The following is a 27,453-nucleotide window of genomic DNA, read 5'->3' as shown; positions in this document are numbered from 1 at the left end:
AGATGCCAATTGGAGGTGTCTGATCCACAGTATGCGTACAAAAACGCAACCATCAGACGCACATCAGGCAAACCATGGCCATCTTAGTAGCCCTATGATTATGCAGCATGGCCACTAGCAGAAAGACATTGGAGCCATTGTAACTGTGTTCGGGATTGAAGTTGAAACCTATGACACGTCCCAGATACGGACGCAACACGCCTGCATTTTTGCCACCACTCCCCAAGTGGTCCCTGACTGTCAGTCACGTTGCAAATCTCTCTGTGGCTGCCATCACATGACCACCATGGCACATGTGCAGTGCTACTTAGATGCACTGATTATCACTGAACTGTGAAAAAAACAGGTTTGCGTATATCTCTGAATAGGCCCTTTGTTCCTAACTTTATAACACCTTAAAAATGATATATACTATACTCAAAGATATTTAGAAATGAAATAATCCTCAATATAAAGATGCCTTTTCCATCAAAGTTGTAATATTTGTGAATGACTCTTTTAGTGTTAACCAGGCGCTAATGTTATATAATGTATATGTGTACTGAAAGCATTCAAATTTCAATCTAATATATCAGTATAGGCAGCACTATAAAATACATTCTTCTGACTGTGACTCCACAGAAGAAAGTAGCCACAAATGGTGTATAAAGCTTTACATTTAATAAACATTATCCACTATAAAAATACAGCTTTCATAAACCACATTCATACCTAATTAAACATGATACATTTACATATCTGCATAAGACTATACTATCAATCTGTGGGTACATAATAAAATCTTATCATAAAACATATCATATAGCACTGCTGATATATTTGATATAGTTCTTTGTGATTGACTCCGACTATTAGGAAAACCAAAATATGGGAACTAGTTTATTATGTGGAAGGAAAACATTGTGAGTAAAGTCATCTACTACATAGAACTTAAATGTGTTCTCATCTTCTTCATATAATACTGTTACAGTTCGTATGAAAAGGTCCCACAAAAGACACAAATCAAAACTAATACAGTGTCCCATATACGAAAATCGATCTACAAAATGTTTCAGCATGACTGAGATAGTAACACCATTGTTATGTGCTGGTCTAGTGTGCACAAGCTTTGTTTCATGCACACAATGATAACAAATATTGTATAAAATTACCTTCAGGATATGGGGGTTATCCAATTACCTGAGAAAAAACATTGGGTCTGTTTTTTGCGATTTTTTTCCCCCCGATGCTTCACCCATATTATTTTTTTCACAGGCTATCCAATTTGATCGACAGTAAAAAACAACACTGTCTCATGAAAACACACAGGTTCAGTGATTTCCGGGGATTTGCTTTCACCTGCCTAATTCAGGTGAAACAAAATTCCTGATAATCAGCGGCTTATTGGGGCTAATAGGATAGCACCCGGCGAGACAATTAGCTGCGGTAATTATCCGCGGCTAATTGGATACCCCCTATGTGTATAAGGTGAAACATAAATGCATTCTGTGCTTAGACTTGTGTCCCATCTCCAAGATATCTCATTATGGTATATCAATATTTCAAAATACGGAAATCACAGACCGGTCCCAAGCATTTTGAATATGGGAAACTCCACCTATATACCTTTTAACCACTACTTAACGTTACCATGTATTGTGGTTTATATCTGGAATAGAGTAGTCATTTTATTTTAAAAAGAATGTTATCTGAGTTGTTTTAACTTAATCTACTATATTCTTTTATGAAGGTGTAAACAAATAGTCAATAAACTAGCAACCGGTGGGCCATACAATATCCTGCTTTTGTAGGCTTTTTTTTTCTCCCACGGGCCCATCTTATCCTAGGTTTGCAACAGACAGCATGAGAGAATTTTGAAAACTGTTGCAAAGGTAACTGTACAAAAAGTATATTAAAGTATTTTGTGGCCCTATGTTTGCAGATTGGTTGTGGAAACAGAACAGCAGCATAAAAGCCGATGGTGGTCAGTCCGAGTCATGTACCTGACAATGTTCCTCAGCAGCGTAGGTGAGTCCTCACTCAGGCTTCAATTCAGTGTTGTAAATGGACTTTTTTGTTTGATGTGTCCAGTTGCATTTTATTGTATTGTAGCATGGTATTCCTTCGGGATCTCTGTAAGACTGGAAACCCACCATATTGTACTCTGTTGGTGAATAAGACATGTACATTACTGGCTTTGTGCCTTCACTGTAAGCTCTAGTGATGCAGGAACTGATGTGAATGACAAATAGTCTCTGTACTGCGTTGCATAATAGATAATTACAGAAAGTGAATAGCGCACTTATGGAGAAAAAAAATACCTGACAAGTATATGTTTATCTGTCTCAATAAAATAATTTCTATGGTTGGTTAAGCACTTATGAGTTGTTAGGCAATGGTGTTGACCTGCGGGACTGTGCACTGGTGCAATTACATACATCATATAATCCAGCCGTATTGTTCTCCAATACATGCTGTGATCTGTAGCGTGTAGGTCTTCTCCCAACATACTGTATATGTAACCTTTCCAGTTGCAGATTCATATAAATTATTGTCTCACTTTTTTTATTTGCTTTATTGGAATCATTTTTTTTCCAGGGTTTTCAATTGTGGTGACATCTATTTGGCCATATCTTCAAAAGGTTAGTTTGCTCTGCAATGTCTTTTCTAGGGACAGTGTCCACAATTGAATATATATAACACAGAAAACCATGCGTGATCATATGCTTAGGCCAATAGGGCACGAGGTTATACTATATGGGTCTAGTCATTTAAAACATATGTTGTATGTTCTTATCCTAATTAATCAAATTATATTTCTCTCAGTTTCCTGCTAAAAATGTGTTTACCACTGACTTTTCCCTGTCGGAGTAAACCCATACAATCTACTGTTGTATTTAATGATTGTATCTGCAATAAAACATACAGAGCATCCGGAAAGTATTCACAGCGCTTCAGTTTTTCCAAATTTTGTTATCTTACAGCCTTATTCCAAAATGGAATAAATTATTTTTTCCCCCTCAATTCTACACACAACACCCTATAATGACAACGTGAAAAAAGTTTATTTTAGTTTTGCAAATGTATTCAAATTAAAAAAAAACTAAGAAATCACATGTACATAAGTATTCACATTCTTTGCCATGAAGCTCAAAATTGAGCTCAGGTGCAGCCTGTTTCCACTGATCATCCTTGAGATGTTCCTACAGCTTAATTGGAGTCCACCTGTGGTAAATTCAGTTGATTGGACATAATTTGGAAAGGCACACATATATATATATATATATATATATATATATATATATATATATATATATATATATATATATATATATATATATATATATATATATATATATATATATATATATATTATGGATATTATGGGCGGCACTCATGCAGACTCCACAGCGTGTGAAGAAGAAGATACTTTAATCAGCCAACATGTTTCGGGGACGTAGCCCCGTCCTCGGGGCCAGACAAGCCATACACAATGATGACATAACATATATAGGGGTATATGCAATAGCGGGCGAATTGGCAAAAAAGGCGAATTCCGGGACGTTTTCGCCTCCAAAAATCAATTCGCCTATGCAGTGCAGTCATTTTTCGCAAAAAAACGGCCCGTCAAAATTCGCCTTTTCTCAATTCGCCTTTTTCCGAATTCGCCTTTTCTGCAATGGTACAGATGCTGCAATTCGCCTCCAGCATATTCAATTCAAGTTTGGAAATTCGCCTGCAGTGCTTTTAGACAGCAAATTCGCGATTTTCAATCCGCCACACTTTGGAGGGTGAAAACAAATAAAAAAAATTTAAACATGGTTTTTTTGGTGTTTTTTTTTTTGGGAATAGCAGATCTATTTATATTAGAAGGGATTAGGTTTTTTTTTTTTTTTGGGGGAGGCACAAATATTATTTATATATTTTTTAAAATAATATTTTTATTTTTTTATTGCTGGAACGGTAAAATCAGAAAAAAAAATGGCGTGGGGTCCCCCCTCCAAAGCATAACCAGCCTCGGGCTCATTGAGCTGGTCCTGGTTCTAAAAATGCGGGGGAAAAATTGACAGGGGATCCCCCGTATTTTTAAAACCAGCACCGGGCTCTGCGCCTGGTGCTGGTGCCAAAAATACGGGGGACAAAAAGAGTAGGGGTCCCCCGTATTTTTAACACCAGCATCGGGCTCCACTAGCTGGACAGATAATGCCACAGCCGGGGGTCACTTTTATGCCGTGCCCTGCGGCCGTGGCATCAAATATCCAACTAGTCACCCCTGGCCGGGGTACCCTGGGGGAGTGGGGACCCCTTCAATCAAGGGGTCCCCCCCCCCCAGCCACCCAAGGGCCAGGGGTGAAGCCCGAGGCTGTCCCCCCCCATCCAATGGGCTGCGGATGGGGGGGCTGATAGCCTTTGTGTTCAAAAAAAAGATATTGTTTTTTCCATTAGTACTACAAGTCCCAGCAAGCCTCCCCCGCAAGCTGGTACTTGGAGAACCACAAGTACCAGCATGCGGGAGAAAAACGGGCCCGCTGGTACCTGTAGTTCTAATGGAAAAAAAATACCCAAATAAAAACAGGACACAGACACCGTCGACAGTAAAACTTTATTACACACTGCCGACACACACATACTTACCTATGTTCACACGCCGACATCGGTCCTCTTCTCCATGTAGAATCCCGGGGTACCTGAAAATAAAAGATCAATATACTCACCTCAACAGGCTCCAGAGATAAATCCACGTACTTGGCAAAAAAAGAAAGCGCATTTACCCGCACCAAAAACGGACTGAAAGGGGTCCCATGCTGACACATGGGACACCTTTCCACGATTAAGATCTGTCAGTGACAGCTGTCACTGACAGGTCTCTAAGCCAATCAGGAAGCGCAACTTCGTTGCGCTCACCTGATTGGCTGATCGCTGTGACAGCGCATCGCACAGCTCCCTCCATTATATTCAATGGTGGGAACTTAGCGGCTAGCGGTGAGGTCACCCGCCGGTCAGCGGCTGACCGGCGGGTGACCCCACCGCTAGCCGCTAAGTTCCCACCATTGAAAGTAATGGAGCGGCTTTGCGAGGCGCTGTCAGAGTACAGACGGCGTCCAGCCAATCAGGTGAGCGCCACGGCAGTAGCGCTTCCTGATTGGCTGAAGGGACATCAGTGACAGGAGTCACGTGATGTCCCGGCATTCGGGGGAAGGGATCTGATGTGAAAACATTGGACCCCTTTCAGTCCGGTATGGCTCGGTGTTCGGTTTGTTTTTTTACAAAGTACGTGGATTTACCTCTGGACCTCTGGACGCTGGAAGGTGAGTATAATTTTTTGACAGGTACCCTCGGATCGTCGGAGATCGTTGCAGTCGGCGTGTCAACACAGGTAAGTATGTGTGTGTCGGCGTATGAAATAAAGTTTTACTATCAAGGTGTGTGTGTCCTGTTTTTATTTGGGTATTTTTTTCCCAGTAGTACTACAGGTACCAGCGGGCCCGTTTTTCTCCCGCATGCTGGTACTTGTGGTTCTCCAAGTACCAGCTTGCGGGGGAGGCTTGCTGGGACTTGTAGTACTAATGGAAAAAACAATATCTTTTTTTTTTAACACAAAGGCTATCAGCCCTCCCATCCGCAGCCCATTGGATGGGGGGGGACAGCCTCGGGCTTCACCCCTGGCCCTTGGGTGGCTGGGGGGGGGGGACCCCTTGATTGAAGGGGTCCCCACTCCCCCAGGGTACCCCGGCCAGGGGTGACTAGTTGGATATTTGATGCCACGGCCGCAGGGCACTATATAAAAGTGACCCCCGGCTGTGGCATTATCTGTCCAGCTAGTGGAGCCCGATGCTGGTGTTAAAAATACGGGGGACCCCTACTCGTTTTGTCCCCCGTATTTTTGGCACCAGCATCAGGCGCAGAGCCCGGTGCTGGTTTTAAAAATACGGGGGATCCCTGCCCGATTTTTCCCCTGCATTTTTAGAACCAGGACCAGCTCGATGAGCCCGAGGCTGGTTATGCTTTGGAGGGGGGACCCCACGCCATTTTTTTTTTCGGGTTTTTCCCCGTTTTTTCCCGTTTTTTAAAATCGCGGTAAAATCCGCAAAATCGGCCGATTTTCGCCCGCGACTCTGGCGAATCCGTTTTTCATTGCATATGGTGAATTCCGGAAGCCACCTTCCGGAATTCACCTGGCGAATTTGGTCGAATTGAAAAAACGGCGATAATTGCCGCGATTTCGCCCGCTATTGCATATACCCCATAGTGAGGACAAAACTAAAACATTAAGTGCAAATCATACTCACCTGCCACAAGGCGCCGCCGCCCGCCGGACCGTCCAGCCACGCTTCCGCATCGCCTTCCAGTGACGTCAGCGGCGCGCCGCGTCGCAGGCGAGTATCCTAGGGAACCAGACTGATTACACTGGCGGTCACCTAGGGAACAGAGAAAACAAAAAACTAGGTGACCGCCACTGGAAGGCGATGCAGAAGCGTGGCTGGACGGTCCGGCGGGCGGCGGCGCCTCGTGGCAGGTGAGTATGATTTGCACTTAATGTTTTAGTTTTGTCCTCACTATATATGTTATGTCATCATTGTGTATGGCTTGTCTGGCCCTGAGGACGGGGCTACGTCCCCGAAAAATGTTGGCTGATTAAAGTATCTTCTTCTTCACACGCTGTGGAGTCTGCATGAGTGCCGCCCATAATATCCATATTATCTATCTGGGATTGCTTGCATCCCCCACAGGGAAGGCACCTCAGCAGTTGTGACTATTAGGAATGGAGTGCCGGGCTGTTTCCACTTGCTCTATATATATATATATATATATATATATATATATATATATATATTAGTCCCGCACTTGACAGTGCATGACTGAGCACAAACCATACTTGAAGTCAAAGGAATTTTCTGTAGACCTCCGAGACAGGATTGTCTCGGGGCGCAAATCTGGGGAAGGGTACAGAAAAATATCTGCTGCTTTGAAGGTCCCAGTGAGCACTGTGGCCTCCATCATCCGTAAATGGGAGAAGTTCGGAACCACCAGGACTCTTCCTAGAGCTGGCCAGCCGTCTAAATTGAGCGATTGGGGGAGAAGGGCCCTAGTCAGGGAGGTGACCAAGAACCCGATGGTCACTCTGTCAGAGCTACAGCATTCCTCTGTGAAGAGAGGAGAACCTTCCAGAAGGACAACCATCTCTGCAGCAATCCACCAATCAGGCCTATATGGTAGAGTGGCCAGATGGAATCCACTCCTTAGTAAAAAGCACATGGCAGCCCACCTAGAGTTTGCCAAAATGCACCTGAAGGACTCTCAGACCATGAGAAACAAAATTCTCTGGTCTGATGAGACAAAGATTGAACTCTTTGGCGTGAATGCCAGGCGTCATGTTTGGAGGATACCAGGCACCGCTCATCACCAGGCCAATACCATCCTTATAGTGAAGCATGGTTTTGGCAGCATCATGCTGTGGGGATGTTTTTCAGTGACAGGAACCGGGAGACTAGTCAGGATAGAGGGAAAGATGAATGCAGCAATGTACAGCGACATCCTGGATGAAAACCTGCTCCAGAGAGCTCTTTACATCAGACTGGGGCGATGGTTCATCTTTCAGCAGGACAACAACCCTAAGCACACAGCCAAGATATCAAAGGAGTGGCTTCAGGACAACTCTGTGAATGTCCTTGAGTGGCCCAGCCAGAGCCCAGACTTGAATCTGATTGAACATCTCTGGAGAGATCTGAAAATGACTGTGCACCGACGCTTCCCATCCAACCTGGTGGAGCAGGAGAGGTGCTGCAAAGAGCAGTGGGTGAAACTGGCCAAAGATAGGTGTGCCAAGCTTGTGGCATCATATTCAAAAAGACTTGAGGATGTAATTGCTGCAAAAGGTGCATCAACAAAGTATTGAGAAAAGGCTGTGAATACTTATGTACATGTGATTTCTTAGTTTTTTATTTTTAATAAATGAGCAAAAATCTCAAAAAAAAAAAAACTTCACATTGTCATTATGGGGTATTCTGTGTAGAATTTTAGGGAAAATTCTTTTTTTATTTCATTGTGGAATAAGGCTGTAACATAACAAAATATGGAAAAAGTGAAGTGCTGTGAATACTTTCCAGATGCACTGTACATAAGAAATCAAATTATGTAATCATCTTTTTTAGATTTGTTGCTTAGTCTTATGCTAAACTGTACCTTCTTGGATTTCGGATTGATGTTATAACGCATTAGTAGGGACAGTTTATAATATGGATTTAATAGTTTTCTTGTGATAACTGAACTGTTACGTCTTAACTAAATACTTTCTCACTTTCAGTATAGATCAGGCCTGGCTAACCTGTGGCTCTTCAGGTGTTGTGAAACTACACTTCCCAGCATGCCCTGCCACAGATTTAGCATTCCCAAATAGCAAAACTGTGGCACGGAATACTTGGACTTGTAGTTTCACAACAGCTGGAGAGCCACAGGTTCGCCAGACCTGTTATAGATGGTAGAAGCCTATGTCAAATAGTAATCATTATTAAACCCTTTCATCATTTTCCCCAGATTGACCCAAGTGCTGATGCAGGCTTCCTTGGCTGGGTTATAGCTTCCTACAGTTTGGGCCAGATGGTTGCTTCGCCCTTGTTTGGCTTGTGGTCCAATCACAGACCAAGAAGAGAACCTCTCATTGTCTCCATATCCATACTGGTGGCTGCCAGCTTCTTATATGCCTATGTGCATGTGCCCGCTGCACACAACAAGTATTATATGCTCATTGCCCGAGCATTAGTTGGCTTTGGATCAGGTGTGTCACTGGAGAAATAGAAACTAATTTTGTTGTACAGCTGCTGTATAGAAATGAAATAGAATTGTAATGAACTGTGCAGTTAGTAAGCATCCTCAGGTAATGAAAACAATATAATACGTATGATATTATCAAGAAATCCTGTGTCTGCTTATTTTGTAGGAAATGTTGCAGTTGTACGTTCGTATGTCGCTGGTGCTACTTCGCTATCAGAGAGGACAAGTGCAATGGCAAATATTAGTGCTTTCCAAGCTCTAGGATTTATCCTGGGCCCTGGTAGGTGTATTGCAGGGGGTGGTGTGGGTTGATGATGGCTCTATCATTCTGAATAAATGCTCACAGACTTCCTTCTGTGGTTGTCAGCTTTCCAGGCCGCCTTTACTTTGATTGGTGAGAGGGGTGTGACCTTTGAAGCCATTGACCTTCAGTTGAACATGTACACTGTGCCATCCCTCATGGGTGCTCTCCTTGGCATTGTGAATATAATTCTGATCTTTGCAATATTCAGGTAAGTTTCTCTTCTAGCAGATCTATCCAAGGTTTTTTTATGACCTAGCTCCCTAGCATAGTCTAAAGAGACATATAGAATAACAGTCTGATCAGAAGCAGGCAGTACTCCAGAGAACACATACATATACTGTATTCCGCATATTGTAGCACAGAATACTTATAATCCCATCAAGTAGAATATGTTAGCTGTGGCATATCCGACTGGACTGAACTGTAATAAAGTAGGGTTTCTCCCCAGGGCTTCTGACATAATCCCTGCACAGGATAATTGGGTAAAAGGGTGGAGAGAACATAATAGGATAAAGAGAGATGAGAGATCCATCAGAAGCAGGCTTCCTTTTCCCATACGCCCAACTTAAGGTGCGTACACACGGTGCGATAGTGACTATCTCCGATTTTGAGTATGCGATTTCCTTTGAACTCCCCCAGAGCCCAGAAGCACCGATTTTGACTATCTTATCTGTACCTTCGATTTTGACTATGTGAGATTTTGACTAAGTGCTGATTTTGACTAAGGTGGTCATTCCGAGTTCCCTAGCTGCATTAGTTCGCTGTGCAGCGATGAGGCAAAAAAAAACAGCACTTCTGTGCATGCGTATGCGGCGCAATGCGCACGCGCGATGTACTATTACAACGAACGATGTAGTTTCACACAGGGTCTAGCGAAGCTTTTCAGTCGCACTGCTGGCCGCAGAGTGATTGACATGAAGTGGGCATTTCTGGGTGTCAACTGACCGTTTTCAGGGAGTGTCCAAAAAAACGCAGGCGTGCCAGGAAAAACGCAGGCGTGGCTGGGCGAACGCAGGGCGTGTTTGTGACGTCAAAACAGGAACTGAATAGTCTGAAGTGATCGCAAGCGCTGAGTAGGTTTTGAGCTACTCTAAAACTGTACAAAAAAACTTTGTAGTCACTCTGCGATCCTTTCGTTTGCACTTCTGCTAAGCTAAAATACACTCCCAGTGGGAAGTGGCATAGCGTTTGCACGGCTGCTAAAAACTGCTAGCGAGCGAACAACTCGGAATGAGCACCTAAGTGCCAATTTTGACTATACTTTGTACTAGATAGTACACTATATAGTCAACATTGACTTGCTTGCAGAGTCTATCTTTCTTTGCGATGCGATACCCCTCGGGACTGCGCATTGGTATCGCACGCTGCCTAACAGTGCAAATCGCACTAACTTTCCTTGCAATTTTGACTATATAGTCAAAATTGCAAGGATAAATCTTACCGTGTGTGCACACCTTTAGAATCACATGGAGCTTTTGATACACACCCACAACACTCCCACTGCACTTTCAAAAGTCAGGGCAGTTACGTGCAGTCGCACTGTCACTGCCCAGTACCCACTACCATACACCCTATTGCATACATAACATCATAACATACACAAAAATGCACATAAATTCACCTTTTGTGCCTGTGACCAGAGATCCATCCTCTAACCAGACATACACACTTCCAATCCAGTCTGAATGCAGTGCTTTCTTTGCCAAACCTTTTTCTGCCGTTGCCAGTCCCTACATTGGGTGCCTATATATAAAAGAACTTCTACTAACCTAGCCATGAACAAAATTGCACCAACATAAATATCTTCCCTTGTCTTAAGAAATCTAAATGTATTTTCTTCTTGCAGAGAACATAAAGTGGATGACCTGGGGAGGCACATGGGAAGTATTAACTATGATTCTGAAGGTAATGTCTACTGATAAGTATACATAACATATACATGAGGATTGTACTCATAAGTGAATAGAGAACAAAATAGATTTAAAGAGGTTTCCAGCGGCTAATTCCGATTGCTGCATTTGACCACAATTACACTAAGAAAAAGTGTAAATGGAAAGGGCCAAATATGTAGCATATTTATATAAGGCCAAAGAGACCTACTGCCAGGTAAAGCTGCTCTTATCACCTGCATTAGAGCTTTTTCTTGCTTTCAAGTCCAGCCTTATAACATATTGCTGCAGAATATCACTCAGCTGCCGAGGCAATGATTGTCAACAGTTCTGGTGATCAGAGATTTTACTCTTCTAGATCAAAAGTCCCATTTATCATGGTCATGCGAATAAATATCTTTAAGGATTAAAATGACATAGTAAAATTTCCAAAAATACCTACATAGTCTAAAAGAATTGTCTTTAGCAATATGTCTTCTGTCTAACTCAATCTTCTTTTCAGTTGTGCCTGTACTTTTACTGCACAGTAATAACTTACTGAAGACCCTCTTGAGTTACATCCTATCATATTTACCTATTAGTCCATTGTCTGCTGTTTCCTAATGTGTCTCCAATCAGTTTACTGAACTTCTTATGTTTCAGTCACAAATACAGAAAAAGATAATGATGAGCCGGTTGACCAGATTGCTGTTGTCTCCTCAAATGTCCTCTTCTTCGTCATTTTGTTTGTATTTGCTCTTTTTGAAACGTGAGTATTGCTAAAAAGTTTTATCTATTATCTAATAGGTGAAATATGGCAGAAGGTTGATTCTTCTTTAGAAAATTAAAATACACTGAACCTTGTATAAAATCCATATAATTGTATTCTGTGCAAGTGTTCCTTTTTTACTAATTTTCTCTTCCACTTCTCTTGAATGTTTTCCAATATTTTTGGTTTTAACCCTAAAGGGGGGTACTCACGGGAGAGATGTGTGCTGAGCGATCTTAACACAGACCGCTCAGCACACATCTGTCACCCCGCTCAGCACAGCGCGATGTGCTGAGCGAGGGGGAAAGCCGACGGGGGGCCGCTCACTTCACACAACGGTGAAGTGAGCGACCCGCTAGATTGAGCCTGCATGCAGGCTCAAACTAGCATCGGCGATAGCGATGCGCGGGGCCGCGCATCGCTATCGCTGGAGGGCATACACACGGCAGATCCGTGCTTAAAATCTAAGCAATCTAGCAAGATTGCTTAGATTTTAAGCACGGATCTCTCCGTGTGTACCCCCCTTAATGTTTCGTGTTTATAGATACAGTACTGCAGTCTTTCACATGCAAAGGTTTATTTCTATTTAAATGTGGAGTGATATGGCTTTGCTCTGTAATTCATCTCAGGTTATCCTCTAACTATTTGTATTCTTCAAGGATTGCCACACCATTAACAATGGACATGTATGCATGGACCAGATCCCAGGCTGTGCTCTACAATGGAATTATCTTGGCTGCGATTGGTTTTGAGTCAGTGGCAGTATTCATTGCAGTGAAAATTCTTTCCAAGAAGTAAGTTGGTGAAATACTTCCCCCTCTGATAGATACATTTGTGCTTGTGTGAGATGTTTAGATTTTACCTATTTCTCCAGTACTGCTCAAAAATGTTATTAGAAATTATATTAGAAATTGAACATGTATTTTCTCTAACGTCCTAAGTGGATGCTGGGGACTCCGTCAGGACCATGGGGAACAGCGGCTCCGCAGGAGACAGGGCACAAAAATAAAGCTTTAGGATCAGGTGGTGTGTACTGGCTCCTCCCCCTATGACCCTCCTCCAAGCCCCAGTTAGGTTTTTGTGCCCGTCCGAGCAGGGTGCAATCTAGGTGGCTCTCTTAAAGAGCTGCTTAGAAAAAGTTTTTTAGGTTTTTTATTTTCAGTGAGTCCTGCTGGCAACAGGCTCACTGCATCGAGGGACTTAGGGGAGAGAATTTCAACTCACCTGCGTGCAGGATGGATTGGATTCTTTGGCTACTGGACACCATTAGCTCCAGAGGGAGTCGGAACACAGGTCTCACCCTGGGGTTCGTCCCGGAGCCGCGCCGCCGACCCCCCTTACAGATGCTGAAGATTGAAGGTCCGGAAACAGGCGGCAGAAGGCTCTTCAGTCTTCATGAAGGTAGCGCACAGCACTGCAGCTGTGCGCCATTGTTGTCACACACTTCACACCAAGCGGTCACGGAGGGTGCAGGGCGCTGCTGGGGGCGCCCTGGGCAGCAATATTTTATTACCTTATGGCAAAAGAATACATCACATATAGCCATTAAGGCTATATGTATGTATTTAACCCATGCCAGTTATCTAAATCCACAGGAGGAAAGCCCGCCGAAATAGGGGGTGGGGCTTATTCTCCTCAGCACACAGCGCCATTTTCCTGCTCAGCTCCGCTGTGAGGAAGGCTCCCAGGACTCTCCCCTGCACTGCACTACAGAAACAGGGTAAAACAGAGAGGGGGGGCATTTTTTGGCGATATACTGGATATATTTAAGCTGCTATAAGGAACAACACTTATATAAGGTTGTTCCCATATATATTATAGCGCTTGGGTGTGTGCTGGCAAACTCTCCCTCTGTCTCCCCAAAGGGCTAGTGGGGTCCTGTCTTCGATAAGAGCATTCCCTGTGTGTCTGCTGTGTGTCGGTACGTGTGTGTCGACATGTATGAGGACGATGTTGGCGTGGAGGCAGAGCAATTGCCGATAATGGTGATGTCACCCCCCAGGGAGTCGACACCGGAATGGATGGCTTTGTTTATGGAATTACGTGATAATGTCGGCACATTACAAAAATCAGTTGACGACATGAGACGGCCGGCAAACCAGTTAGTACCTGCCCAGGCGTCTCAGACACCGTCAGGGGCTGTAAAGCGCCCTTTACCTCAGTCGGTCGACACAGACCCAGACACAGACACTGAATCTAGTGTCGACGGTGATGAAACAAACGTATTTTCAAGTAGGGCCACACGTTATATGATCACGGCAATGAAGGAGGCTTTGCATATCTCTGATGCTGCAAGTACCACAAAAAGGGGTATTATGTGGGGGGTGAAAAAACTACCTGTAGTTTTTCCTGAATCAGAGGAATTAAATGATGTATGTGATGAAGCGTGGTTTAACCCAGATAGAAAAATGCTAATTTCAAAAAAGTTATTAGCATTATACCCTTTCCCGCCAGAGGTTAGGGCGCGCTGGGAAACACCCCCTAGGGTGGATAAGGCGCTCACACGCTTATCAAAACAAGTGGCGTTACCGTCTCCGGATACGGCCGCCCTCAAGGATCCAGCAGATAGGAGACTGGAAACTACCCTAAAAAGTATATACACACATACTGGTGTTATACTGCGACCGGCCATCGCCTCAGCCTGGATGTGCAGTGCTGGGGTCGTCTGGTTGGATTCCCTGACTGAAAATATTGATACCCTGGATAGGGACAGTATTTTATTGACTATAGAGCAATTAAAGGATGCTTTCCTTTATATGCGAGATGCGCAGAGAGATATTTGCACTCTGGCATCGAGAGTAAATGCGATGTCCATATCTGCCAGAAGGAGTTTATGGACGCGACAGTGGTCAGGTGATGCGGATTCCAAACGACATATGGAAGTATTGCCGTATAAAGGGGAGGAATTATTTGGCGTCGGTCTATCGGATCTGGTGGCCACGGCAACTGCCGGAAAATCCACCTTTTTACCTCAGACCCCCTCCCAACAGAAAAAGACACCGTCTTTTCAGCCGCAGTCCTTTCGGTCCTATAAGAACAAGCGGACAAAAGGACAGTCATATCTGCCTAGGGGCAGAGGAAGGGGTAAGAGAGGGCAGCAAGCAGCCCCTGCCCTGGAACAGAAGCCCTCCCAGGGTTCTGCAAAGCCCTCAGCATGACGCTGGGGCCTTACAAGCGGACTCAGGAACGGTGGGGGGTCGACTCAAGAATTTCAGCGCACAGTGGGCTTGCTCACAGGTGGACCCCTGGATTCTGCAGGTAGTATCTCAGGGTTACAGGTTGGAATTCGAGAAGTCTCCCCCTCGCCGGTTCCTAAAGTCTGCTTTGCCAACGTCTCCCTCAGACAGGGCGACGGTATTGGAAGCCATTCACAAGCTGTTTGCTCAGCAGGTGATAGTCAAGGTACCCCTCCTACAACAGGGAAAGGGGTATTACTCCACGCTATTTGTGGTACCGAAGCCGGACGGCTCGGTAAGACCTATTCTAAATCTGAAATCTTTGAACCTGTACATACAAAAATTCAAGTTCAAGATGGAGTCACTCAGAGCAGTGATAGCGAATCTGGAAGAAGGGGACTTTATGGTGTCCCTGGACATAAAGGATGCTTACCTGCATGTCCCAATTTGCCCTTCACATCAAGGGTACCTCAGGTTCGTGGTGCAAAACTGTCATTATCAGTTTCAGACGCTGCCGTTTGGATTGTCCACGGCACCTCGGGTCTTTACCAAGGTAATGGCCGAAATGATGATTCTTCTGCGAAGAAGAGGCGTATTAATTATCCCTTACTTGGACGATCTCCTGATAAGGGCAAGGTCCAGAGAACAGCTGGAGGACGGAGTAGCACTAACCCAAGTAGTGCTGCAACAACACGGGTGGATTCTGAATTTTCCAAAATCTCAGTTGACCCCGACAACACGTCTGCTGTTCCTGGGAATGATTCTGGACACGGTTCAGAAAAAGGTGTTTCTTCCGGAGGAGAAAGCCAGGGAGTTATCCGAACTTGTCAGGAACCTCCTAAAACCAGGGACAGTGTCTGTACATCAATGCACAAGAGTCCTGGGAAAGATGGTGGCTTCTTACGAAGCGATTCCATTCGGCAGATTCCACGCACAAACTTTTCAGTGGGATCTGCTGGACAAATGGTCCGGATCGCATCTGCAGATGCATCAGCGGATAACCTTATCGCCACGGACAAGGGTGTCTCTTCTGTGGTGGTTGCAGAGTGCTCATCTGTTAGAGGGCCGCAGATTCGGCATACAGGACTGGGTCCTGGTGACCACGGATGCCAGTCTGAGAGGCTGGGGAGCGGTCACACAAGGAAGAAACTTCCAGGGAGTATGGTCAAGCCTGGAGATGTCTCTTCACATAAATATACTGGAGCTAAGAGCGATTTACAATGCTCTAAGTCCGGCAAAACCCCTGCTTCAGGGTCAGCCGGTGTTGATCCAGTCGGACAACATCACGGCAGTCGCCCACGTAAACAGACAGGGCGGCACAAGAAGCAGGACAGCAATGGCAGAAGCTGCAAGGATTCTTCGCTGGGCGGAAGATCATGTGATAGCACTGTCAGCAGTATTCATTCCGGGAGTGGACAACTGGGAAGCAGACTTCCTCAGCAGACACGATCTACACCCGGGAGAGTGGGGACTTCATCCAGAAGTCTTCCACATGATTGTGAACCGTTGGGAAAAACCAATGGTGGATATGATGGCGTCCCGCCTCAACAAAAAACTGGACAGGTATTGCGCCAGGTCAAGAGATCCTCAGGCAATAGCTGTGGACGCTCTGGTAACACCGTGGGTGTTCCAGTCAGTGTATGTGTTCCCTCCTCTGCCTCTCATACCAAAAGTACTGAGAATTATACGGCAGAAGGGAGTAAGAACGATACTAGTGGCTCCGGATTGGCCAAGAAGAACTTGGTACCCGGAACTTCAAGAGATGCTCACGGAGGATCCGTGGCCTCTACCTCTAAGACGGGACCTGCTTCAGCAGGGACCGTGTCTATTCCAAGACTTACCGCGGCTGCGTTTGACGGCATGGCGGTTGAACGCCGAATTCTAAAGGAAAAAGGCATTCCGGAAGAGGTCATTCCTACACTGGTAAAAGCCAGGAAGGAGGTGACTGCACAACATTATCACCGCATTTGGAGAAAATATGTTGCGTGGTGTGAGGCCAGGAAGGCCCCCACGGAGGAATTTCAACTGGGTCGATTCCTACATTTCCTGCAAACAGGATTGTCTATGGGCCTCAAATTGGGGTCCATTAAGGTTCAAATTTCGGCCCTGTCGATTTTCTTCCAGAAAGAATTGGCTTCAGTTCCTGAAGTCCAGACTTTTGTAAAAGGAGTACTACATATACAGCCCCCGGTTGTGCCCCCAGTGGCACCGTGGGATCTTAATGTAGTCTTGGATTTTCTCAAATCCCATTGGTTTGAGCCGCTCAAATCGGTGGAGCTGAAGTATCTCACATGGAAAGTAACCATGCTACTGGCCCTGGCTTCAGCCAGGAGAGTATCAGAATTGGCGGCTTTATCATATAAGAGCCCATATCTGATTTTCCATACGGACAGGGCAAAACTGCGGACGCGTCCTCATTTTCTGCCTAAGGTGGTGTCAGCGTTTCACCTGAACCAGCCTATTGTGGTGCCTGCGGCTACTAACGAGTTGGAGGATTCCAAGTTGTTGGACGTGGTCCGGGCATTGAAAATATATATTTCAAGAACGGCGGGAGTCAGAAAGTCTGACTCACTGCTTATATTGTATGCACCCAACAAGATGGGTGCTCCTGCTTCTAAGCAGACGATTGCTCGTTGGATTTGTAGCACAATTCAACTTGCACATTCTGTGGCAGGCTTGCCACAACCTAAATCTGTCAAGGCCCATTCCACAAGGAAAGTGGGCTCATCCTGGGCGGCTGCCCGGGGAGTCTCGGCATTACAACTCTGCCGAGCTGCTACTTGGTCAGGGGCAAATACGTTTGCAAAATTCTACAAATTTGATACCCTGGCTGAGGAGGACCTTGAGTTCTCTCATTCGGTGCTGCAGAGTCATCCGCACTCTCCCGCCCGTTTGGGAGCTTTGGTATAATCCCCATGGTCCTGACGGAGTCCCCAGCATCCACTTAGGACGTTAGAGAAAATAAGAATTTACTTACCGATAATTCTATTTCTCGTAGTCCGTAGTGGATGCTGGGCGCCCATCCCAAGTGCGGATTGTCTGCAATGCTTGTACATAGTTATTGTTACAAAAAAATCGGGTTGTTATTTGTTGTGAGCCGTCTGTTCAGAGGCTCCTACGTTTGTCATACTGTTAACTGGGTTCAGATCACAAGTTATACGGTGTGATTGGTGTGGCTGGTATGAGTCTTACCCGGGGTTCAATATCCTTCCTTATTGTGTACGCTCGTCCGGGCACAGTATCCTAACTGAGGCTTGGAGGAGGGTCATAGGGGGAGGAGCCAGTACACACCACCTGATCCTAAAGCTTTATTTTTGTGCCCTGTCTCCTGCGGAGCCGCTGTTCCCCATGGTCCTGACGGAGTCCCCAGCATCCACTACGGACTACGAGAAATAGAATTATCGGTAAGTAAATTCTTATTTTTTCCATGTGTTCAAGTAGAAGACACTGTTACATATCTTTCCCATTCTTGTTTTACATTTTGATACAGGACTGGAGAGCGTATTCTGCTCCTTGGCGGTCTGGCTACTATTTGGGTTGGGTTCTTTATATTATTACCTTGGGGACATCAGTACCCCAAAATCCAGTGGGCAGGTAAGTAAACCTCCCTAAAATTGCATAGTGAGGCTCAAAATACACTTTTAAGAATTCACCCAAATCCTATTACAAAATATTCTGCCAATTCCCAAACTGAACTCAAATTAAAATTTAAATTGATATGTCCTCATAAATTTTTGCTGCAGTCACGCCAAACAGCCCCTCTTGGCACACATGGTCACGTGAGAATCGTCTAGCATGGTGTATCTTTTTTTCTAAAATGCATCTCAGTCGCAACGCAATGTGACTAGGATGCACCGGGAGACTGTGCTGATTAATTTGATATGACACTTGTATATCTGTGTGCAACTGAGTCTCTCAATCTATACATGAAGTGCTACAATGTACTGTAGCAGCTACAGCTTTTATCCAATACAAGTTCTGTTCTGCCTCATATGCAGACTCAGTCACACACTATATACAACTATATACAAGAGCCGTATATCAAATTAATATTGCACTGCGTTGCACGGGGCGTAGCGGCTCATTCATGCCAGGGATACATTCATTATATATACAGATGTAGCCACAGTTATTTTGGCTTCTCTGCTGCGCCTAGGTACACATTGGTTTATTAGCATAAGCCCTTCATCTATTGTTCTCAGCTGCAATACAATAAAGAGAGAACAATACATCAGGGGATTAAGTCCGACTGCCCTGGCTCAATTAATCCTATTAAAGGCCAAAATAAAGATGGCTCCATCTGTTCATACATAAACAGAATTTGCCGGCAGATAAGAATCACTTGGCACATTTAGTCTGATATGCCTATCCCAAGTATTTTTAAATTGCTCTACTGTCTTAGGCTTTACCACCTCCGACAGGAGGCTATGCCACTTACCCACTATTCTTTCTGTGAATTAATTGTCCCTTAAATTTCCCCTGAGCCTCCCTCCCTTCAGTTTCAGTGTATGTCCTCGAGTTCAAATACTTAATCTTCCTTTTGAAGAATGTTTCCCTCTTGTCCTTTGTTAAAACCCTTGATGTATTTCAAAGTTTCTATTTTGTCCCCCATTTCCCTTCTGTGCTCCAAACTATACATGTTAAGATCTTTTAGTCTTTCTGGGTATGTTTTATGATATAGGCCATGCTCCATTTTAGTTGCCCTTCTTTGTACAGTATCTACTGTATAAATATCGTTATGGAGATATGGGGCCGGATGTAATGCCGTCCGAGTTCAGCGGACATGCGGGATACCGGCCAAACTCTGTTTTGCCTTGTAAGTGATTGTCCTTTTAAAAAAACGTCAGAGTTTGGCCGGCATCCCGCACAGCCGCCGAACTCGGTCGACATTACATCCCGCCCATGGCCTCCAGAATTGAACACAGTAATCTAGATGAGGCCAAACGAATGACCTATACAGTGGTATTATTACTTCTTTTTTCCTGCTGCTGATTCCTCTTTCTCTATACAACCAAGCATCTGACTTGCCTTTCTCATTGCTTTGTTACATTGCTTATCTGAAATAGTGACTCCTAGAGCCCTTTCCTCCTCAGTAGTTTCCAGTATAGTGCAGTCAATACTATATTTAGCCTTTGGATTTTTGAGACCCAAGTGCATGATTTTGCATTTTTTGGCATTAAACCTTAATTGCCATGCTCATGACCAGTCCTCTAGTCTACCTAAATCCTTAATCATTTTTATACAGGTTGAGTATTCCTTATCCAAAATGTTTGGGACCAAAAGTATTTTGGATATCGGATTTTTCCGTATTTTGGAATAATTGCGTATCATAATGAGATATCATGGTGATGGGACCTAAGTCTAAGCACAGAATGCATTTATGTTTCATATACACCTTATACACACAGCCCGAGGGTAATTTTATACAATATTTTTAATAACTTTGTGCATTAAACAAAGTTTGTGTACATTGAGCCATCAGAAAACAAAGGTTTCACTATCTCACTCCCACTCAAAAAATTCCGTATTTCGGAATATTTGGATATGAGATACTCAACCTGTATATACTAATCAAGAGACCAAGTCACCCCAGTTCTCCTTACTCCCCCTCTCTGAAGGCTGCTCGTCCCTCTGCATACTCTGCTCAATCTTGTTCTGACCTGCACTAATATTTCCAATACTCCCATATATCCAACATATCCCATAACTCCTGCACTAATATCTCCCTGGTAGTTGGGTCTGTCCTGCAGTGATAGGTCTGTTCCGTCTCACTCACAGTTGGAGCTGTTGGAGAGCTTGCACTGGCTCCCACTGAGCACGTTCAGGATATGGAACTGGCCTTTTGAATTTATATATATATATATATATATATATATATATATATATATATATATATATATATATATATATATATTTCTCTAACGTCCTAGAGGATGCTGGGGACTCCGTAAGGACCATGGGGAATAGACGGGCTCCTCAGGAGATAGGGCACTTTAAGAAAGCTCTGGATTCTGGGTGTGCACTGGCTCCTCCCTCTATGTCCCTCCTCCAGACCTCAGTTTTACACTGTGCCCAGAGGAAGATGGGTGCACTGCAGGGAGCTCTCCTGAGTTCTTTGCATTAGAAAGCATTTTTGTTTGGATTTTTCTATTTTTACAGGGAGCACTGCTGGCAACAGGCTCCCTGCATCGAGGGACTGGGGAGAGAGGAGCAGACCTACCTAATGATAGGCTCTGCTTCCTCGGCTACTGGACACCATTAGCTCCAGAGGGGGTGAACACAGGTTCGTCCTGGGCGTCCACCCCCGGAGCCACGCCACCGTTCTCCTCACAGAGCCAGAAGAACAGAAGCAAGAAGACGTCTCAGGCGGCAGAAGCCTTCAGCGGCTTCACTGAGGTAACGCACAGCACCACAGCTGTGCGTCATTGCTCCACACACCTCACACACTCCGGTCACTGTATGGGTGCAGGGCGCAGGGGGGGCGCCAAGGGCAGCAATAATAACACCTCAAAACATGGCAAAAAGATATATACATGTACAGCTGGGCACTGTACATGTATATAAAAGAGCCCCCGCCATTTTTACACAAATTTGAGCGGGACCGAAGCCCGCCGCCGAGGGGGCGGGGCTTCTCCCTCAGCACTCACCAGCGCCATTTTTCTCTCCACAGAATGCTGAGAGGAAGCTCCCCGGACTCTCCCCTGCTTACACACGGCGAAGGGGTGTTTAAAAGAGAGGGGGGGGGGGGGCACATAATTGGCGGATAAGATATTATACAGCGCTGCTGTGGAAAAACATTTTGTGTTGGTCTCCAGGGTCAGGTCATTGCACTGGGGTGTGTGCTGGCATACTCTCTCTCTGTCTCTCCAAAGAGCCTTAAAGGGGATACTGTCTTCAGAAAAGAGTTTCCCTGTGTGTGTGAAGTGTGTCGGTACGTGTGTGTCGACATGTTTGACGAGGAAGGCTCGCTTAATGTGGAGGGGGAGTGTTTGAATGTCAGGTCGCCGTCGGCAACGCCGACACCGGACTGGGTGGATATGCTGAATGTCTTAAATGCAAATGTGAATCTCCTGCATAAAAGGTTAGACAAGTATGAGGCTAGGGATCAGTCAGGTAGCCTTCAGGGTCTCAAAAGCGCCCCATATCCCAGGTCGCTGACACAGATACTGACTCTAGTGTCGACTATGAGGATGCAAAATTACAGCCGAAGGTGGCAAAGGGTATTCGATACATGATTATTGCCATAAAAGAGGTTTTGCATATCACTGAGGAACCCCCTGTCCTTGACACGAGGGTTCACATGTATAAAGGGAAAAAGCCTGAGGTCACGTTTCCGTCCTCATTTGAGCTAACTGAATTGTGCGAAAAGGCTTGGGAGTCTCCGGATAGGAGACTAAATGTTCCCAAAAGGATTGTTATGGCGTATCCTTTTCCACAGAAGGATAGGATACGATGGGAATCTTCGCCTAAAGTAGACAAGGCACTGACACGCTTATCCAAGAAGGTGGCACTGCCTTCTCCAGATACTGCTTCCCTCAAGGATCCTGCTGATCGCAAGCAGGAACTTACCATGAAGCACATTTACACACATTCAGGAACTATCGTTAGACCGGCCATGGCGTCGGCCTGGGTTTGTAGTGCTGTCGTGGCATGGGCAGACTCCCTATCTACGGAGATTGACACCTTAGATAGCGATACCATTCTAATGACCATTGAGCATATCAGAGATGCTGCCTTGTATATGAGGGATGCTCAGAGAGACATTTGTTTACTAAGCTCCAGAATAAACGCTATGTCTATTTCTGCTGGGCGACTCTTGTGGACCCGACAGTGGACGGGAGACGCCGACTCAAAGCGGCATATGGGGGGGGGGGGTCAGATCAAGTGGGGGCACGTCTTCGTCTTTTCAGCCACGTCTGGGTTCTCTCACAGGTGGATCCCTGGGCAATAGAGATTGTTTCCCAGGGATACAGACTGGAATTCGAAGACATGCCTCCTCGCCGGTTTTTCAAATCGGCTCTGCCGGCTTCCCCGTCGGAGAGGGAGCTGGTGTTAGCTGCAATTCACAAATTGTACATTCAACAGGTGATAGTCGAAGTTTCTCATCTCCGGCAAGGAGAGGGTTATTATTCATCCCTGTTTGTGGTACCGAAACCGGACGGTTCGGTCAGACCCATTTTAAATCTGAAATCCCTGAACCTGTACTTGAAGAGGTTCAAGTTCAAAATAGAATCGCTCACAGCGGTCATCGCCAGCCTGGAGGGAGGGGATTGGATGGTGTCCCTGGACATAAACGATGCGTACCTTCATGTTCCGATTTTCCCTCACCAGGCGTTCCTGAGATTTGCAGTACAGGACTGTCACTACCAATTTCAGACGTTGCCGTTTGGTCTTTCCACGGCCCCGAGAATTTTCACCAAGGTAATGGCGGAAATGATGGTGCTCCTGCGCAGACAGGGCGTCACAATTATCCCGTACTTGGACGATCTCCTCATAAAGGCGAGATCTCGGGAGAAGTTGCTGGACACCGTGTCTCTGTCCATGAAGACGTTGCAGAGGCACGGCTGGATTCTCAATTTACCGAAATCCCAGCTAGTCCCTGCAACGCGTCTGACCTTTCGGGCCTGATTCTAGACACAGACCAAAAAAGAGTTTTTCTTCCAGTGGAGAAGGCTCAGGAGCTCGTAGCTCTGGTCGGGAACCTATTGAAGCCAAAAAAGGTTTCAGTGCATCATTGCACGAGGGTTCTGGGGAAGATGGTGGCTTCATACGAGGCCATCCCCTTCGGCAGGTTCCTTGCAAGGACCTTTCAATGGGACCTATTGGACAAATGGTCCGGGTCCCATCTACACATGCAAAAACGGATCACCCTGTCTCCCAGTGCCAGGGTGTCTCTCCTGTGGTGGCTGCACAGTGCTCACCTCCTGGAGGGTCGCAGGTTCGGCATTCAGGACTGGGTCCTGGTGACCACGGACGCGAGCCTCCGAGGTTGCGGAGCAGTCGCACTAGGAAGAAATTTCCAGGGTCTCTGGTCAAGCCTAGAGACTGGTCTCCACATCAATTTCCTGGAGTTGAGGGCCATATACAACGCCCTACGCCAAGCGGAGGAATGGCTTCGGAACAAACCGGTTCTGATTCAGTCAGACAATGTCACGGCAGTGGCTCATGTAAACCGCCAAGGCGGCACAAGGAGCAGAGTGGCCATGGCAGAGGCGACCAGGATTCTACGCTGGGCGGAAGGCCATGTAAGCGCACTATCAGCAGTGTTCATCCCGGGGGTGGACAACTGGGAGGCGGACTTTCTCAGCAGGCACGACCTGCATCCGGGAGAGTGGGGACTTCATCAAGAAGTCTTCACACAGATCACGGATCGGTGGGGACTGCCTCAGATAGACATGATGGCGTCCCGCCTCAACAAAAAGCTAAAGAGGTATTGCGCCAGGTCAAGAGACCCTCAGGCGGTTGCGGTAGACGCTCTGGTGACACCTTGGGTGTTCAGATCGGTCTATGTGTTTCCTCCTCTACCTCTCATACCCAAGGAGTTGAGGAAAATAAGAATAAGAAGGGTCAGAACAATCCTCATTGTTCCAGATTGGCCAAGGAGGACTTGGTATCCGGATCTGCAAGAGTTGCTCATAGAAGATCCGTGGCCTCTTCCTCTAAGGCAGGACCTGCTGCAGCAGGGGCCCTGTCTGTTCCAAGACTTACCGCGGCTGCGTTTGACGGCATGGCGGTTGAACGCCGGATCCTAGCGGAAAAAGGGATTCCGGAGGAGGTCATTCCTACCCTGATCAAGGCTAGGAAGGACGTGACGTCGAAACATTATCACCGTATATGGCGAAAATATGTTTCTTGGTGTGAGGCCAGAGCTGCTCCTACGGAGGAGTTTCAGTTGGGCCGTCTGCTTCACTTCCTTCAAACGGGAGTGAATTTGGGCCTAAAATTAGGGTCAATAAAGGTTCACATTTCGGCCTTATCCATTTTCTTTCAAAGAGAATTGGCTTCTCTTCCTGAAGTACAGACTTTTGTGAAGGGCGTGCTGCATATTCAGCCTCCCTTTGTACCTCCGGTGGCGCCTTGGGACCTTAACGTGGTATTAAGTTTCCTCAAGTCACCTTGGTTTGAACCACTCAAAACAGTGGAGTTGAAATACCTCACTTGGAAAGTGGTCATGTTGTTGGCCTTAGCTTCTGCAAGGCGGGTTTCGGAATTGGCGGCTTTATCATATAAAAGCCCATACCTGATTTTTCACGTGGATAGGGCAGAGTTGAGGACTCGTCCTCAATTTCTGCCCAAGGTGGTCTCATCTTTTCATATGAACCAACCTATTGTCGTGCCTGTGGCTACACGGGACTTGGAGGATTCCGAGTCCCTGGATGTGGTCAGGGCTTTGAAGATTTATGTGACCAGAACAGCTAGGATCAGGAAGACCGAAGCTCTGTTTGTTCTGTATGCGGCCAACAAGGTTGGCGCTCCTGCTTCAAAGCAGACTATTGCTCGCTGGATCTGTAACACGATTCAGCAGGCGCATTCTTCGGCAGGATTGCCATTGCCTAAATCGGTTAAGGCCCATTCCACTAGGAAGGTGGGCTCTTCTTGGGCGGCTGCCCGAGGGGTCTCGGCACTACAACTGTGCCGAGCTGCTACTTGGTCGGGGTCAAACACCTTTGCAAAGTTCTATAAGTTTGATACCCTGGCTGAGGAGGACCTCCTGTTTGCTCAATCGGTGCTGCAGAGTCATCCGCACTCTCCCGCCCGTTTGGGAGCTTTGGCATAATCCCCATGGTCCTTACGGAGTCCCCAGCATCCTCTAGGACGTTAGAGAAAATAAGGTATTATCATTTTGTGTTCTATGAGGCCACCTTGTGGCAGAACCAATTAATGTCCATTCCATGTGTTCTGCTGCCTATATGGGATATTTTTAATGATTTTGTTAGTGACGTATATGTATAATGTTTATAATAAGATTTTACTTACCGGTAAATCTATTTCTCGTAGTCCGTAGAGGATGCTGGGGACTCCGTAAGGACCATGGGGAATAGACTGGCTCCGCAGGAGATAGGGCACTTTAAGAAAGCTTTAGATTCTGGGTGTGCACTGGCTCCTCCCTCTATGTCCCTCCTCCAGACCTCAGTTAGAGAAACTGTGCCCAGAGGAGATGAACAGTACGAGGAAAGGATTTTTGTAAATCTAAGGGCAAGATTCATACCAGCCACACCAATCACACCGTATAACTTGTGATAAACTACCCAGTTAACAGTATGAACAATAACATAGCCTCGGTTCAAACCCGATCAACTATAACATAACCCTTATGTAAGCAATAACTATATACAAGTCTTGCAGAAGAAGTCCGCACTTGGGACGGGCGCCCAGCATCCTCTACGGACTACGAGAAATAGATTTACCGGTAAGTAAAATCTTATTAATCTTATATACATAATACTTGCAAAAGGATATAAAAAGCTATTGAGCCCCATAGACTCCTCTAACCATTTACGGTACAGGGTATCAAGTTGAAATATCCAATCATATTCCAATTGTAATAATTTTTTGGCATGATTACCTCACCTCAATGACATTGGTGTATGATCTATGATTTATATTTCAGTGAAGTCATACTGTGTTTGAAATCCACAAAGTGTTGGGCAACCGGCTGTTCGCTGTTACCTGACTGTATTCATCTTATGTAATAAAAGGTTAACGCTGCTCCTTACCTCTGTGAGAGGTATTCAAGTGTTTTGCGCACCAACGGCCACTAGATGGCACCGACGAAGCAATTCAAGTGTTGCTTCGTTCGGGCACACACAGCCATCAGTGCTGAAATTGCTCTTATGTTGTTCCATAATTTTGATGGGCCAGTAACTAGTGTATAGATATTTATATAGGTATAGATATGTATAGATACTGTATATATGTGTATATATATATATATATATATATATATATATATATATATATATATATATATATGTATGTATGTGTATATATAAATATATATATATGTGTGTGTGGTCTTTTGAAAAAGAGGGCACTCACCAATTATTTCTTAAAAAGGTCAGAAGGTCATTTATTGGTACATTCTCTGGTCGACGTTTCGATCACATCCCAGTGATCTTTGTCAGGACAGCAAAGCGGTGTTGTGTGGTGACAGAGCACCAGAAGCAGAGTGCCAGACATGTTCAACATCTACAAGTATTTATACCATCATCAATTTGAGTATCACGCCCCTCCTACATATGTCACTTCCTGTTCTATACTAGACTGTCAATTAGGAGCTAAAACCTGATTTGTATACAATGCAACTACTATGGGGGAAGGGTGTATAGCACCTTCGTGTTAACCCCCATGGAATATGTTTTTTATTTTAAACGGTGCTGGTTATCAAAAACCGCACCACATACAAGATTCAAAGAAACCAGGAAGTGGTCCATGCGTTCCAGCAGTTGCTGGAACGCACGCGCTAACCGGAAGTGACTTCCGTAAACCGGAAGTGGGGTAATAAGAGCCAAAAATAGGAAGTGGAGAATCAAAATGCGTTCCAGCGGTACCTGGAACGCACAACTATATAAAGGAGATGACATA

General features: G+C 45.4%; 1 protein-coding gene across 6 annotated transcripts in view; it reads left to right on the top strand.

The window, feature by feature from the left end:
• The window catches only part of MFSD8 (major facilitator superfamily domain containing 8), a 52,340-nt gene that overhangs the window by 4,475 nt on the left and 20,412 nt on the right, over positions 1-27,453 (top strand). For 4 of the 6 annotated variants that reach the window (XM_063920322.1, XM_063920321.1, XM_063920320.1 and 1 more), the window contains exons 3-11: positions 1,922-2,007; positions 2,578-2,621; positions 8,515-8,755; positions 8,918-9,031; positions 9,119-9,263; positions 10,902-10,960; positions 11,587-11,692; positions 12,352-12,486; positions 18,359-18,462. In XM_063920322.1, coding sequence (XP_063776392.1) covers positions 1,922-2,007; positions 2,578-2,621; positions 8,515-8,755; positions 8,918-9,031; positions 9,119-9,263; positions 10,902-10,960; positions 11,587-11,692; positions 12,352-12,486; positions 18,359-18,462 — 1,034 coding nt within the window. Of the gene's footprint in view, positions 1-1,471; positions 1,529-1,921; positions 2,008-2,577; positions 2,622-8,514; positions 8,756-8,917; positions 9,032-9,118; positions 9,264-10,901; positions 10,961-11,586; positions 11,693-12,351; positions 12,491-18,358; positions 18,463-27,453 lie in introns of those variants that run through there. The other 2 variants (XM_063920323.1, XM_063920325.1) reach the window with 2 other exon arrangements.

Source organism: Pseudophryne corroboree, chromosome 1, assembly GCF_028390025.1.
Source record: "Pseudophryne corroboree isolate aPseCor3 chromosome 1, aPseCor3.hap2, whole genome shotgun sequence".
Lineage (NCBI taxonomy): Eukaryota > Metazoa > Chordata > Amphibia > Anura > Myobatrachidae > Pseudophryne > Pseudophryne corroboree.
This window is presented reverse-complemented; position numbering and strand designations above follow the sequence as displayed.